Below are 16,119 nucleotides of genomic sequence, written 5' to 3' on the forward strand. Positions count from 1 at the left end.
CAAGCAGCAAAGTAACATGAGAGATAACATCCCATTATGACTCAAATAAGCCAACAAGCAGCGTCAGTATGAGGTTGGTTAATGTCATCAGAGCTGCCCCATTGATTTCCCTCCAACACTAGTTGCAATTTTTGCTTGCATTGTCATGTGTAAATAAATCGCTCCAAACTGAATTCAAACCATCAGAAGTAACAAATAGTGGAGCACATACCTCCATCAAGGCCAAACAGTCTCCTTAAATTTGATTACTCCATGATGTTAAAGAAAGTGGGGAAACGAGATTATGTATCCGGCTCCACACCAATATTTAATAGGTTCATCCTTGACCACATTCTACAACCAAGTGTCAAGGATATCTGTGCTGTAGTTTTCTGCATAATCTTGCTTGCAAACAAACAAACACACAAACCAACCAATAAGAAAACCTCCTCTGCAGAGGAACTACATCTGTGGTTGTCCCTATATGTCAGATTCTGATAAATGCAGGTAAAACAATGTAGTGCACAAGTCCAGATGCATTAAAGCTGTTTTAATATTGGACATAACAGCGGCTCCTCTCCTCTCCTCTCCTACCCTGACTCCAAAAAGACCCACTCAGCAGCTTTTAAATGGCTGCCTGAGCTTAAAGCAAGAACAAGCTGTAGTATCTTCTCATCTTACTAATCAGCCAGCATTTTGCAATGCAAGTGCATGCAAGTCAAATATTTTGGATAAGCTCAGGGCTGGAATTTCTATGCGTTTCAGTGTCCCAAACATTTTTATTCCCCTCGCACAGCCCCTTTCCCCCCCGAGGCTTTTGGATTAATGAGGTACAACTGTATCTGCAGTTTTAACCCAGTGAACCACAGCTCCATTTAAATACCTTAATTCACTTAATCTGATGGTAATCCCCGCAGGCATTATAGGGGGGATTGTGTCACAGCAGAATTCAGCATTTAGGGGACAAGTTTAAACAGTCACTCCATCATTGCACCACTTCATTCATTGAGCTGACCCCCCCCCCCCCCCCAAACCCACCCTCACCAGCTCAATTTCGCTTTCATCTGCTGAGAAATGTGTGTTTTCTCCTGTTGCCTGTAATTGATTTAGATCTTAGACTCAAAGAAGGTCAGAGCCACTGACCAGCTTTCAGTGCGATGTTGGCCAATACAGTATTAATGACTTCCATTTGAGACACACACACACACACACACACACACACACACACACACACACACACACACACACACACACACACACACAGTATTAGTCCTCACTGTAGTGGGAGGTCTTCTGTTTCTTTGGACTACAGATCACATTCCACTTTCTGTATAAGGGCTGACAGTTTTGATATGACCCGCCTCACAAAGGCCCTTGTTAATTCCCATACCAAGAACAACCTATATACTCAGTTCTCCTACTGTGCGCTTTGTTCTCTAATTATTTTGGTCTATGCTACACATCAGAGGACTTTTCCTAACTAGACAGGAAATCCGTTAACAGAGATGTGAGTTGGAATTAGTTTAATGCATCACTGGCTCCTGGGAAGTTTGATTATCAGGGATATAAATGTAAATCAATTTTACCATTTGAATCACTTCTTCATGCTCTTGGTCTTTCTTCTCTCCATTACAGAGATAGACGACATGGTGTCCAAGATGTCAAAGGTTTTCACAGCGGACACCCTGCAGAGGGTGACCTGTCGCGCCCCCCGTGGCAGACCTGAGCCCGAGGTGTGGTGGGAGAGAGGAGGTCAGCGAGTCCCCACAGAGGGCCGGGTGCACCAGGACGGCCTGGATCTGGTCTTCACTCCCACAGAGGAGGGCGACTCGGGCACGTACACCTGCGTGGCCCAGAACAAGGCGGGACGCAGAACCCAGGAGGTCACCTTCACCGTGGCCAGTGAGTCAAACACAGTCCACTCTGATGGGGCACTTCAACAATTCGACACATTACGTTTGGTTTACAGGCAGAAATTTGTCTGTAATGTCATAATGTATAACCAGAATTTGATATTTTGTCTTATCACATTGGATCATGGGAAATGTAGGAATGTTTTCGTATTTTTACCCTTATAAGAGATTCAAATACAAGAAATCTTAAACTTTCCATTTTGACCACATTTTTAAAACTAAGTATCGTAATGTTATTTTATAATCGTACAAAATCGAATGAAATGACTTAAAGAAATGATTAGTGGTCAGTTTTCTATGTCAAATAAAAAAAAAAAAACAGAGATGCAACAGTTTATCCTTTGCAGGGCACTCGTAGGTAATAGGAAAAAATATTTTATTATCAATAATGCATTACATATTAAGATCCAAATTTTTGTTTTAAGTATATTTAACCCCCTGAGCAATCCCTAAATGGTGGGATTCTACTGTTTTTCCCAGTAGAACTTAAAAGAAGAAGGTTAACTTATAGATCATTGAAACACTAAAATAAATAGCAAGGATTATTAACAGTGTTCTGTGTGTGTGTCCACAGCTAATCCTGTGTGGGTGACAAGGCCTCAGGACAGCCAGTTAGAGGAAGGTAAACCAGGTTACCTTCACTGCCACGCTCAGGCCAACCCTCAACCTGAGGTCACCTGGCTCCGCAACAACATGATGATCACACCTGAGGTGAATTAACACATCCACACACACACACATGCAGATATTAGTCTATTTTTCTGACATGAAAACTCGAATAAAGCTTTGTTTTTGTGCTATAAGAGAATCTGGTGTGCTTCCTCCCTCAGGACTCTCGTTTCAAGCTGTTCCCTAACGGAAGCCTCAGGATCAACAATGTGGAAGTGTACGACGGACTGATGTACGGCTGTGAAACCAAGACGGCAGGCGGCCGACTGACTGGGCAGGCTAGAGTTCTTGTGCTTGGTAAGCTGCAGGGGGAATCACTCAGTCCATCAATATGTAAAGTAGATTATGCTTTCTAAGATGATCCTCAGACTGATGGAATGATAATCTCTAATACATAGGGATGGGGGGGAAAATCGATTCAGTTACAAATCGCGATTCTTGTGAATGACGATTTTAAATCGCCAAGCTGCCTCCAAAATCAATTTTTTTAAACATATTTATTGGTTTATACGGGGGGGGGGGGGGGGGCAACATCACCCCAGAGCATGTTGACCAGCTCTTGTTTTTGCACAAGAATCTAAACATACCCAAGCACTAGCTTTGCATCGTCTACATGCAAACAACAATAGCCTACTTTTTGTTTATTTCAAAGTTTATATTTTAAGTAAACTTGTATTCATTCTATTTAATTTATCTTTTATTTATTGTTTAAAAGTAGTTTAGGTGGCTTACATTTCTTAATCTGTCAGTTTGTGTGCAGTTGACAGGGGCTATACAATAATAGGGCACATTTTTATTTATTTTCTCTATTGGCTGCCCAGCAGTCATTAAGTTAATGTTAATATTTGAAATAAAACTTGTAAAGCTCTAAGTGAATTTGACTGTGTTGTATTTGAAGGTATGATTCAACTTTTTTCCATGGTCCAGTATTTAAAAAAATAACCAAAAGAAATCCCAGGAAATCGTAATATCGAATCGCAATACTTACAGAATCGCAATACATATCGTATCGCCACCTAAGTATCCTGATAGTATCGTATAGGGAGGTCCCTGCCGATTCCCGTCCCTACTAATAAATCAAATCACATTTAGGGCGTAATGAGTAAAACGGTGCTGAGAGAAGATTGTAAAACAAATGCTGTCATGCCTGTGGGCGTGTATGTGTGTTTGTGTATAAGTGTGCGCTCACTAAAATAAGTTTGTCCACGTTGCGTCTCTGGCGGACACCCACAGAGGTGTAAAATGTGACTCATGTGCGGCAGCTTTATTCTAGCCTCTTCTTTTTTCGAGGTGATAAATTCCAACTGCTGCTACACAATGAATGATAGATGGCCTGGCCTGGCCCTGTTTTGTCTGGCCAATGCCTGTTTGTACGATCTCAGGTTCAGATAGACCCCGCCTGTTATACTTATCAGATCTGCGCCTGTTGCCCTGTTTGCCCGAATGTGTCTGAACACGATTTGCATCAGATTAGTGTCATGTCACCTGCAGTGTGAGTTGCACAAAAGAGGCTTTGACATATCCCCCCCCCGCCCCCTCGTGTTTACCACGTGTGTAATGTATGTGTGTGGTGTTTTGACTTGTGTTTCAGAGAAGCTTAAGTTCACCCCAACCCCCCAGCCTTCTCAGTGCCTGGAGCTGGATAACGTGATCAGCATCCAGTGCTCGGCTAAAGGCAGAGAGATCCCCACCATCCGCTGGACCAAAGCAGGTGTGTACGCCGCCACTGGCTTAACCTGAGATCACCCGATCCTCAATAAGATAAGATTGACTGCTCTTAAAGAGAATATGTCATCAAAAAAGCAGAAGCACTCTTCATTATCATAATGCTTATGATGACTGATGGTGTTTCCACAAGAATATGTAGGAACCTGTTTGGAAGATACATTACATTACATTTCATTTAGCTGACGCTTTTATCCAAAGCGACTTACAATAAGTGCATTCAACCCCGAGGGAACAAACCCAGAACAACAAGAATCAAGACAGTACAATTTCTTCGAAATAAAGCAAAACTACAAAGCGCTATTGGTAAGTGCCATTTTAGTGCTACCAAAGTGTTAGTTTCAAAAGTGGTTAGTGTTTTTTTTTGTTTGTTTTTTAATTATTTTTTTAATTTTTTATTCAAGGTACAGTCGGAAGAGGTGTGTTTTTAGTTTTCTGTGGAAGATGTGTAAACTTTCAGATGTCCGGATGTCGAGTGGGAGCTCATTCCATCATTTAGGAGCTAGGACAGCAAACAGTCATGATTTTGATGAGTGTTTAGCTCGCAGTGAAGGAGCAACGAGCCGATTAGCCGAAGCAGAGCGGAGTGAACGTGCTTGTGTGTAAATTTTGACCATGTCCTGGATGTAAACTGGACCGGATCCTTTCACAGCATGGTACGCAAGTACTAGTCTTTTGAACCGGATGCGGGCAGCCACTGGTAGCCAGTGAAGGGAGCGGAGGAGCGAAGATTCCTCATCACGCATCATTTCACCCCTTTGTTGGCCATGATGGACTCGGTTTAACCACTTCACTTCTCCACGCAGCACCAGACACAGCACCTCTAACTCCCACCTTGTTCCCTATGTCTGTCTCTCTGTCTCCCTCTGCAGACGGAGGAGAGCTGCCGCCTCCCGTGAAGAACGGCCAGCTCCACTTCACAAAAGTCACGAGGAGCGACGCCGGCAACTACACCTGCATCGCCTCCAACAGCCTCCAGGGGGAGATCAGAGCCTTGGTGACGCTCACTGTGGCCGGTAAGCATCTCAATCATCATCCTGGAAGCAGGGGATTATGAATGAGAGGGTGACATTACCATATTAGTCATCAGCACCACATCAGAAGTGCTTGCGGTTTTCTGTACTTCTAAGGGTGGTTTACAAGGAGACACTCATTGGTTATCATCACACAGCAGCTTTTACTGTGTGGCCTTTTTACAGTCCGAGTAATGAATTGGCTTCTGGGCTGTAGTGTAACTGAGAAGACGTTTACCACAGTCACCACAGGCTGTAAATGGGATGTTATGGCCCAGTTGTGGCTTGGATGTTGTGTTAATGAGCTTTATTGTGTGTCCGTGTGTTTCTTGTGCACAAATAGTGTACATTCGCTTCAAGCTGGAGCCAGAGAACACGACGGTGTACCAGGGTCACACTGCCATTCTGCACTGTCAAGTCACCGGCGACCCCGAGCCTCACATCCACTGGATGGTTAAAGACAAGACGCTGGACATAAGCAAGAACAGGAGGTAAATGAAACGCTTCTGTGCAGCGCTGCCGGCATGGATGAGGATCACGGGCTCGTGATCACAGGCTCTTTACACAACGATGCAGAAGCATATAGTCAAGTGCCCAAAGTTTCCTCAGGGCTCAAATCAGCCTATGACAAAACAAAATGTTTATATTTATGTCTGTATATGACAAGGTAAATATAGTTAGTATAAATTACCCACAACATTTCCAGTTTATTCCCGTTTATTCCCGTTAATTCCCGTATATTCCCGTTAATTCCCACGGAAAGTTTCCAACTTTGAATATTCCCGGAATTTTCCAACCCTAATTACTATGCATTAATTATTTGTACCTATATAATATTAAACACCTGATTACAATGGGCCTCATACCAGAACATCTCATCCAAACTCATTTGTTCTTAAGTTAAATGTAAAAGTGATTTTATAGAACTTGTCTGAATCAATCAATCAGACTTTTACATTCATGATGGAGGTAACAAAATGTTTATATATAAAAAAAACACACTGCTATTGATGTACAGGATTTACATCTTAATCATTTTACTTTCACATTACGTGGTAAATACCAAATTTTGACGATATCAAATCTGTGCACATATATGTTCATACACACAGATGCAGTTACTACCCAGAAATAACCCAAGATGAGCATATTAGTGGGTTGTAATCAAATAAACATTTGTAATAGAATCCAATTGGAATTTTACATATTTGCCCAACCTCCTTTTAACTCTCCTCACCGCTCTCTTCCCCCCCCACCCTCCCCTCAGCTCCTACTTTCACAGAGCTCCTTTCTTTTACAGAGCGGCTCAGCTGACACTACTAATATAATCTTATAATTTTATCTCAGTCTTTTAATGTCAGGTCTGACTCTGCTGCATTTGTTCTTTTCTATGCTCTTTCATTTTTCTGGATCAAACATGCCCACACAACGAGTGCAGCAGACGTCCTTATGCAACAGATTCACTGTTGTTGATTTTTGCCAATGATCAAATCTCACAAACAGCCATCTGTATAACAGGTTGCATTCCTCAGGCTGAAAGAAGTGATTCATGACAACTTTGTGCAGTGGATTGTGGATGTTTGTTTTTTCTTGCCTCCCTCTACTGTTTGCTTCTTGTTGGCTGTGACTTGTCTGGACGTCCACACCTCCACCCTCACCTCTCACCTTCCTCCTTCCTCCTTCCTTCCAGGTTCCAGAAGATGTCCAACGGCTCCTTGGTGATCAGAGATGTCACTACAGACGACACGGGCAGATATACATGTGTGGCTGGAAACAGCTGCAGCATCAAAGACCGTGTGGCTCAGCTTTATGTCGTGGGTGAGTTTATCACACACACACACAAACGCTGCACACATGGGGCATAAGCCACGATCAGAAGTACAGGATGAAAGCATTAATTAAACCCTCGCCCTCTGCCCGTCACCCAACTCGACAGGTTAATAACCTCGTCCACGTCTCTGGCGCCACGACTGTCACTGAGGTGATGGGATTGGGCAGACGTTAGAGATAATAACGCTTCATGCTCCTTTTGTGCCGACTGAAAATTATAGTCACACACTTGCACTTGTGTCCCATATCTACTAATTTTGTCCCAAAGTTGGAGACAATTGAATTTAGATGTTTGTCGTAGCTTGTGAGGATCACAGTGAGACACAGCACTGTGTAAACAGGGCAACTCAAAAAAGACTTGTTAAAGGATTAAACGGATTAAACAGATAAAGGCTTATTATTTGTTATAATAGGGAAGAGGATGGGTTAGATTTTTCATCAGTTACACAGAAAACCTGATTTTTATCAATGTTATTCACATATCTTCACCCACTTCTTTAAAAGCCTGTTTTGCAGGATCCTAAATAGGCTTACCCACTGTGCGTCACCCACTATTCACCAATATGACATATGAATTATGTTTATAGGCAGAAATACTCTTCTGTAATGTTATATAAAGTAAAAATGGAAATGTTTTGCTTGTTTGAAAGCGATGCACTTTTACAAGACAGCTGGAAACCTCATATGAAATTGAATTATGGAAAATGTAGGATCCAGTATTTTGGGGATTTTTACTTACAAGAGATCAAAAAGGTCAACCTCTTAATCGTTGCTGCTTCAACTTTGACCATACTTTTAAAAAATTATAAATATCCTAATGTTATTTGAATACCATTATAAATCACTTAAATCATAAAAGAGTGGCTGGTTGTCAGTTTTCACATTCAGCTAATGGATCAACACATGTCAGATAATATATATCCTGTGCAGGGCACTTAGAGGGAGCAGGGAGATTTTTTTATGATCATAATAATATATAAGACCCCCACCGTACTAAAACAACAAAGTGCTTTGTTGAAAGATATGACAGAAAATGTTCTGTTCATTTAAGACTGCAACCTGTGATGGTTAAAGTAACACGTCCTGGTCGTTTTCAGAGCACTTCAGTTATTAATAATAATAATATTTACTGCCTGTGTCCAGCAGAAAAACCAGTGCATATCAATGGTGAAGATGACGACAGGGCTCCTTACAAGATGATCCAAACCATCGGCCTGTCAGTGGGAGCAGCTGTGGCCTACATCATCGTCGTGCTGGGTCTCATGTTCTACTGCAAAAAGAGACGCAACGCCAAGAGAATGGAGAAAGGGCAGGACGGAGAGGAGCCGGAGATGGAGTGTCTCAATGGTATGACTGTTAGATTCAGTCCGTAAACAACATAGATGTAATAGTGCAGAGACAGGAGTAAAATCACAGGTTAACACGGTAGTTCATTTTCAATCAACTCCCCTATAAGTATTGGTGGAGAGTTTTAGACATTTGCTGCCATCTTGTGTTCATTCTGGTTATTGCTTTTATCAAATAATCAATTTGTCTAGACGGAAGTTGTGTCTATTCCTCACTACACATCATACACCACAATATACCACCACACATGACTTAAGTTAATGCTTATTCATACTTTAGTAATGTATATGTATAAGGGCTGTCAAACAATTGCATTTTTAAGCAGATTAATCACAGGGTAGCTGTGATTAATCTGAATTTCTAAATGCACGAAAATCCCAATTTTCGATGTATATTGTTGTGTGAACGGAAAGATAAATGACTATATACATTTAACATCGGGTTTTTTATTGGTGATAAGTCCAAATGTTAGAATGAAAAATAAAATTAACATATCAAACTTAAATTATATGTAGCTGTCTCTTTGCCTCTGAGAAACATAGGATGATGATGTTATTTAGAATTTTTGCTTTTTTTTTTTTCAAACTTAAAGATTACCTGTATCCTAAACAATTGGGGGATCTCAGCCTTTCCTCTCTCTTTTTTAGCAAATATAGGATGGTTGATTAAAACTTCCTTCTTTTTTTAAATCAGACTAACAACCAAACCTTTACAAATATGAAATCTGAATCTGAGCCCAGCTGCAGAAGCCAGTTAACACTTAAAAAGGACGAGTTTCATGTTTAGTTCATGCAGATTAACATGACCTAGTGGTGGGTACATTGAGCAGGTCATTCTGCAAATGCATTAATGCGCTTTAATTCCACAAATCAATTGCCCTTCGTTAATTTTGACAGCCCTAATATGCATACATTACATGTACATCATTTTGAATATGTTGGTGTACATTGATCAAACTTCTCACGACCTCTAGACATTACAACTATATATAAATGTAAATATTTTTTAAAAGAAATTATTTTTAGCCGATAATGAATATATGTTTTTGTTCTTATTTCGATAATAATTTTTGTGACCCTGTGTGTTGTGTTTGTCAGGAGGTGCTGTCCAACAAAATGGCCACACCACGGCTGAGATCCAGGAAGAGGTGGCACTCACCAACATGGGTACCGCGGCAACCACAGAGAAACGGCACAGCCACGTCAACAACGATAAGCTCCACTTTCCTCGAGCAAGCTTACAGACCATCACTACTCTAGGTAGACTCGTTTAACCAACTCAGTTTCTACTGTATAGAATAACAGAGAATGGATGTTCTCTGGTTCTAATTTTAAAGCTGCAACACAATCAATGTCGTAATCAAACATTATCTGCTCTGACATTTGCTTCGTGGCGGTTGAACGTTTCCTCAGGTAAAGGGGAGTTTGGTGAGGTGCTGCTCTCCAAAGCCAAGGGCATCGAGGAGGGCGAGGAGGAGACGGTGGTGCTGGTGAAGAGCCTGCAGACCAGAGACGAACAGCTGCCGCTCGACTTCCGCCGGGAAGCTGAGATGTTTGCCAAGCTCAGCCACCCCAACGTCGTCCGCCTGCTGGGCCTGTGTCGGGAGGCCGAACCCCACTACATGATCCTGGAGTACTACGATCTGGTAATTACACAAACAAGTACACACAAACAATTTTAAACTATTTTAATTTAAATATATTTTTTATTGTGATTTAATGTTTTTGCTTTTATCAAACAGGGAGACCTGAAGCAGTTCCTGAGAATTTCTAAAAACAAAGATGACAAGATCAAATCTCCCATCAGCACCAAGACCAAAGTAAGTGTTGTGGTTATGATTGACAGCTCCGCCTCCTCCGTTGACAGCTCCGCCTCCTCCGTTGACAGCTCCTCCTCCTCCATCCTGCTCCTATTCTCTGGTGTAAATAATAAGAGATAGAAATCTATGTCAGATTAAGCACATAAAGGTTGTTGGAGATGTTTTCGTGCAAGTTGTGCTGATCCCGTTCTTTGTGAGATCGTGTTCACTTGAAGCCATATTCATGTATTTTAGAAAATACATGAGATGAGTAGATCTTCTCATCAATCTAAAGTTTGCATAGTAAAATGTTTAGCAGCTAAACTAGTGACTAAACACAGATGTCAAAAGGTTACTGATTATGACACAATGTCTTCTGTGTAGAAAGAAAATTGAGAAGAAGTGGTTTCAGTGGGTGTTGTGTCAATGCGTTGGACTGTTGTCATCGTGTGGTTACCAGGCAACGAGAACTTCTTCAAAATAATGAACTGATTCACAAAAGAAAAACTTTCCGCTGATGTTGTTAAGTACATATAAGTAGATATATAATCAAAGTCACTTGACATTGAAAGCTGTTTTGTTCTATATTTTTTCTGCTTCCTCTCCAGGTTTCCATCTGTGCCCAGGTGGCTCATGGGATGGAGCATCTGTCCAATCACCGCTTCGTTCACAAGGACCTGGCCGCCCGAAACTGTCTGATCAACAGTCAGCGTCGTGTGAAGGTGTCGTCACTCAGCCTCAGCAAGGACGTGTACAACAGGTTGGTCAGAAAAGAGACCATTAATAACAATTAGGGTTGCAAAATTCCGGGAATATTCAAACTTGGAAACTTTCCATGGGAATTAACAGGAATATATGGAAATTAACGGGAATAAACTGGGAATGTTCTATGTAATTTATACTAACTGTATTTACCTTGTCATATACAGACATAAATATAAACATTTTGTTTTGCCATAGGCTGATTTGAGCCCTGAGGAAACTTTGGGCACTTGACTATATGCTTCTGTATCGTTGTGGCATTCTTAACATAGGTCTTTGCACAGTATTTGCAAATGTACACAGCCTTTCCTTCTACATTGGATGGGGTGAAATGTCTCCACACATGAGATTCTGTAGAATAAGATGGTTTGTAAAAAAACACTAATGCAATGCCAGAGATATAAATAGTTAGCCAAACAATTAGAATTGTCTGTAAAAATATTTAACAGTTGATGGATAAATGAATGGAAACAGGCTTGATGAACAGATTAACAATCCTCAATCAGCATGCTAATATATTTTCCCCAGTAATATCATCGAAACTTACCTGACTAGTCCTGCACACTACAGCAGGCCTCAATAGTGTGCTGCTTTCCATACATCTTTAAAAAAGAGTTTTGAATGATGTTTTTATTGCTCAGCGTTTTAATTTGCTTATTTTTTTTTTCTTCAAAATTCCCCAAATTCCCGAGCCTATCTTCCCATAGAAAGTTTCCAGAAAGTTTCCGAGCCTTTGCAACCCTAATAACAATCTTTAATTTCTTCATCTCAGTGGATTTCATGGGGCTAATATAAACTGTTTCCATCTCCCTGTTATCTTTCCCTGTGTGCACGTCTGCAGTGAGTACTATCACTACAGACAGGCCTGGATCCCGCTGCGCTGGCTCCCATCTGAGTCGGTGTTCGAGGACGATTTCTCCACCAAGTCTGACGTGTGGGCCTTCGGAGTGTTGATGTGGGAAGTGTTCAGTCACGGGGAAATGCCGTATACCAAACTCATTGATGACGAGGTGCTGGAGGGTCAGTATGATGCTGTAGCGGCTTATTTTTACTTCTCTTTCTGATTCAAACAGCAAGACGAGAAGCTCTTTCAAGAGAAAAGAAGAAATGTTTTAGTTTTGTCATGATGCAAAACGTTGTGACGTTGTGTTAAATGCTTATTTTACACTTGGTATTAATGCTTTGAGGTGAGAAACATTTAAATGTAGAAATTAACTTGTTTGTGCTGTGACGCCGTACTTTCACATATTTTACCACCAAAGCTCAATGATTTGTTTTGTGTCTGTAATAAACAAACAAACCACTCCATCGGAAATAGACTGTTTTAAAATCGATTCGCCGGCAAATATAAACCTGTCTGTCTTTTTCCTCACGATAATTCACATATTTTTTATTAGATAAGAAGTAGTAGATTTGCCTGAGATAGAAGGCTGACATGTGCTGCCATCTCTCTTTTTTTCTCGCTGCCATTTTTCTTCATCAACGGTATATATTGCTCAGCTGGTGACCATTGGTTGCACTCTACTTTTCTCGATGCACTGTGGGAAACAATGAGTCCATCCTATATAGGGTATAAAAAAATCCACTTAACATTCTGACAGCACTACTAAATGTCAAATTACACTTCATAGTGATTAGTGAGTGAATTTGGACACCGAGGCTTTATCTCAAAACTATGAACTTATAGTCATCATCCACATGGTTTGGTTTAACCTCCCTCTCTGTGCTCACAGGTCTGAAGACAGGGAAGCTGAAGCTCCCCATTCCAGACGGGTGTCCCTCCAAAATCTACAAGCTGATGGTGCGCTGCTGGGCACTGAGCCTCAAAGAGCGCCCGTCCTTCACCGACGTCGTCCAAGCCCTGGGAGAGCTGCCCTCTGACAGCAAAGTCTGAGACAACTGTCAGCCCACATCCGAGGGGGGGGCTTCTACCAACCTCCTCCCCCCAAAGAGAAAGACAGGAATGCTGGATATTAAAGTCACACATTTCAGGGAAAGGGGTTGAGGAGAAAACTCTTTTTTTTTTTTTAAATATGCATTTCAAAACATGGCCGTGTGCAAAAGACTTCTTTGCTATATCAGTGGAAAACGCACACGCACGTTTGTGTGAATGGCTTCTCGTGAGCAGTGCCAGGAGTTTACGTTTGCCTTAACCTCAGCATGGATGACCCTCCCCTCCGGTCCCTGTGTGAGGTTCCACTGTGACCCTGCCCTCCTGCCGGTCTGCGGCCGCTCTGTCCCAGAGACACGTCATTTCTCCGAGCTTCACAACCTCAGTGCCTCCAGCCCTCCACACACACACACACAAACAGAAACTTTGGACTGCGGATTAAGAATCTACGTAATACAAATCATTTTTCTGACGTTTAGGAAAACCCATGAAATTTCCGTTCACCACTCTGTTAAGTCCTTGGTCATTTCTCATGAATCTAGAAATACTCAAGAAAGGAAAGTGGGATACAATGTGACTATGCTTGATAAATATTCTGTCAACCACTTAGAAGTGTGGTAGAGCAGCGGATCTGCTCAAACTTAAAATCCAGTCAGCTGCATCCTGAGTCCCCCACCCTAACCCCCTGAGGAGACACCCGGCTGCTCTGTCCACCAGGGACCAACCACCACCCCCCTCCAGAGTTTGTCTGTGCGTGTGTGTGTGGACGTGTCACTCAACTGTTCCCACGCTACAGTGTACGCTCAAAGTGGAAGCGGAAGGACGAAGGTTTGTCGCCGTGAGGACTCTTGTGGAGATAAATCCTCCATGTTGTGATAATACTTCAGGAACATCAACAAAAAAAAGATCAAGTTTATAGCCAAGGAATAAACCGGATGGATGAGACTGTGCTAGTGTGGGCTTTGTACGTTTTCACGAGTGTGTTTTGTTTTTGTATTAACCTTGAGGTTTTTATTGGTCACTACCTATGGGTGAGAAAACCCATTATACTACATTAATATCTTTGTGTCGTCGCCGGGCTGCAGCCTATCATTGTGTTTAACCTGCGACATAATTCCCCCAGAGGTCCAATCACAGTTCCCCTCCTGGTCCAAGTTGTTTTGTGCAATGCTGCAAAGCGGACCATCACACCAGGCAAAGTGTACATAATATAGAAGCCATGCACTAACTTCACTTAAAGGAATATCCCTCTGTATCTCTATCATGTCGTGTAGAAGGACGTGCAGGTGCCTGTTTATTTATGATGAAGGTCCTGTGTTTGTTTTAACTATGTTTATAATAGAAAGGTACTTTCTCTGATGGTATGTATTCATGCTCACGGCCCATCTCAGTGTGCGTTCAGCTCAACACGCTCACACAAAGTACAAAGGAGGTCAAAAGAGTGACTGCTGGTCACCAGTACTCGTTTTAAGTGCCTGGTAAATGAAGGATTATCTTAACTGTTTCCCTCTTTTTTTACATTATCTAATCAAATGCAATGGCCTTTGTTTATGAACTTGTTTTTATACGTTGTTTTTAGTGTAATGTTTTGTTTTTATGAATGCTAGGAACTCACACCTAGACCTTTTTTTTTTTTTTTTTACCTGCTTCAGCAAAATGTTCACAGTAATCAGATATATACGGAAGTATACATGCTGCTGTCAATAAAGGTTCACAGTGTTTTTACCCATTGTGTTGTGATTCATACTGTTTACGCTAACGCAGCTTCGAGAAGCTCATCAGCGACGGTTTCCAATTTGTAGGATGTCGGAGGCTCTATGTTTTCATGTTGTCCGTTTGTCCCACTTTTCTGAACATGTCAAGAACTCTTTGAGGGAATTTCTTCAAAGTTGGTTCATACTTTCAGTTGGAGTCGGAGAGGATTTGAAAAGATTTTTAAGTGGTCATGGTAGCGGTGGCCTCACAAAACGTGTCAAGTCTGGCTTTAGGGAATTTCTTCCAAATTTTACCAAACCAGACTTGGACTCAAACATGCATAGTTAGGATGTCAGTGGTCAAAGGTCATGTGACCTCATGAGCCTGGGAACCTTTTTAAATATATGCATGTAGACAGAAACTGCTCTGGTTGGCAGAAGGGTACAAGGCACAGGGTGGGTATTGTAGTTCCTTCATTTTTTTGGTTGGTATTCTATTAATATAAGCGCGTTTGGGATAAATTGCTCTGAATATGTTTTTCTTTTTAGCTCCAATGTAATAATACATTTGAAACTGGGACCATTTTTCACATCCTAACTATAAAAACAACGTATTTTGCTGCTGAAACATGATTCATGTTCAACCAGAAAGCTGTGTGAAGGATCATGGCCCTTTTTTTTTTATCAATGTTGCTTCTTCTAAGCGGTTGAATGTTCACTGCCGTCATGCAAATATCTCTAATAACATTTTTATCCTGTGTATAAACAGACTTTGAATGAAGTAATGAAACAAATGTGCAGCCAGTTCTCTAATTTACCACTAGAGGGTGCTGTATATATTCTGGATGTCTTTTCAAACTTGATCCCAAATCTTTCCCAATGTTTTCACATAGGTCTACATCCAGTTAAATGTGATATAGTCGTTTAAAGTTTCTAAATAAGTTTACAGTGTGAGTGTTGCTGTGCCATGTGACATTTGGCTTTGTGTCAACAGGCCTCTTCAGCAGCTCATCATTGGATCCAAAGCATAATGGGACTCCTCTTCCATATTATGTTGAGAAATGTATTGATATGGCAGCTTATGATGTAGCTGAGTGGTCTGCTGCAGCGTTATAGATATGGATCAACAGCCTCAACTTCAGACTTTGACAGAAAACGAGCAAAACAGCTTTTCATACCCTCAACACCAGTACGGAGACTGAAGTAGTGCCAGTAGCCATTAAGAAGATTGTTCACTTTAGTGACCTCTTATCATAAAAGTCTGAGCATTTCAACAATGCTTTTCCCGCCTGAGCATCATGCCAACAAATTTTGGATTTGGAACGACTTCCAAATGCTGTAATTTCATGGCATTTGTTTTAACCTGCCTGCAGTGCCGGTGGGGTGGGGTTTACTGCATCATTTAGAACAGACACGAGTACAACACAGGAACATGAACCAAATGAAAAGAAAGGGTGGTAATGATAAAGATAAATACTGGGACCCGTGAAAAGAACAG

At 41.4% G+C, this 16,119-nt stretch overlaps 1 protein-coding gene across 2 annotated transcripts in view; it reads left to right on the forward strand.

Moving 5' to 3' along the window:
- The window catches only part of LOC133020884 (inactive tyrosine-protein kinase 7-like), an 81,397-nt gene extending 66,745 nt beyond the window's left edge, over nt 1-14,652 (forward strand). The window contains exons 7-20 of one of the 2 annotated variants that reach the window (XM_061087623.1): nt 1,615-1,881; nt 2,467-2,603; nt 2,723-2,858; nt 4,153-4,272; nt 5,159-5,302; nt 5,643-5,790; nt 6,990-7,117; nt 8,273-8,476; nt 9,574-9,735; nt 9,889-10,121; nt 10,218-10,295; nt 10,883-11,034; nt 11,878-12,056; nt 12,770-14,652. In XM_061087623.1, coding sequence (XP_060943606.1) covers nt 1,615-1,881; nt 2,467-2,603; nt 2,723-2,858; nt 4,153-4,272; nt 5,159-5,302; nt 5,643-5,790; nt 6,990-7,117; nt 8,273-8,476; nt 9,574-9,735; nt 9,889-10,121; nt 10,218-10,295; nt 10,883-11,034; nt 11,878-12,056; nt 12,770-12,930 — 2,249 coding nt within the window. In that variant the 3' untranslated portion in view covers nt 12,931-14,652. The remainder of the gene's footprint in view (nt 1-1,614; nt 1,882-2,466; nt 2,604-2,722; nt 2,859-4,152; nt 4,273-5,158; nt 5,303-5,642; nt 5,791-6,989; nt 7,118-8,272; nt 8,477-9,573; nt 9,736-9,888; nt 10,122-10,217; nt 10,296-10,882; nt 11,035-11,877; nt 12,057-12,769) is intronic. The other variant, XM_061087624.1, reaches the window with a different exon arrangement.
- The last annotated feature ends 1,467 nt before the right edge of the window (nt 14,653-16,119 follow it).

Source organism: Limanda limanda, chromosome 15 (genome assembly GCF_963576545.1).
Source record: "Limanda limanda chromosome 15, fLimLim1.1, whole genome shotgun sequence".
NCBI lineage: Eukaryota > Metazoa > Chordata > Actinopteri > Pleuronectiformes > Pleuronectidae > Limanda > Limanda limanda.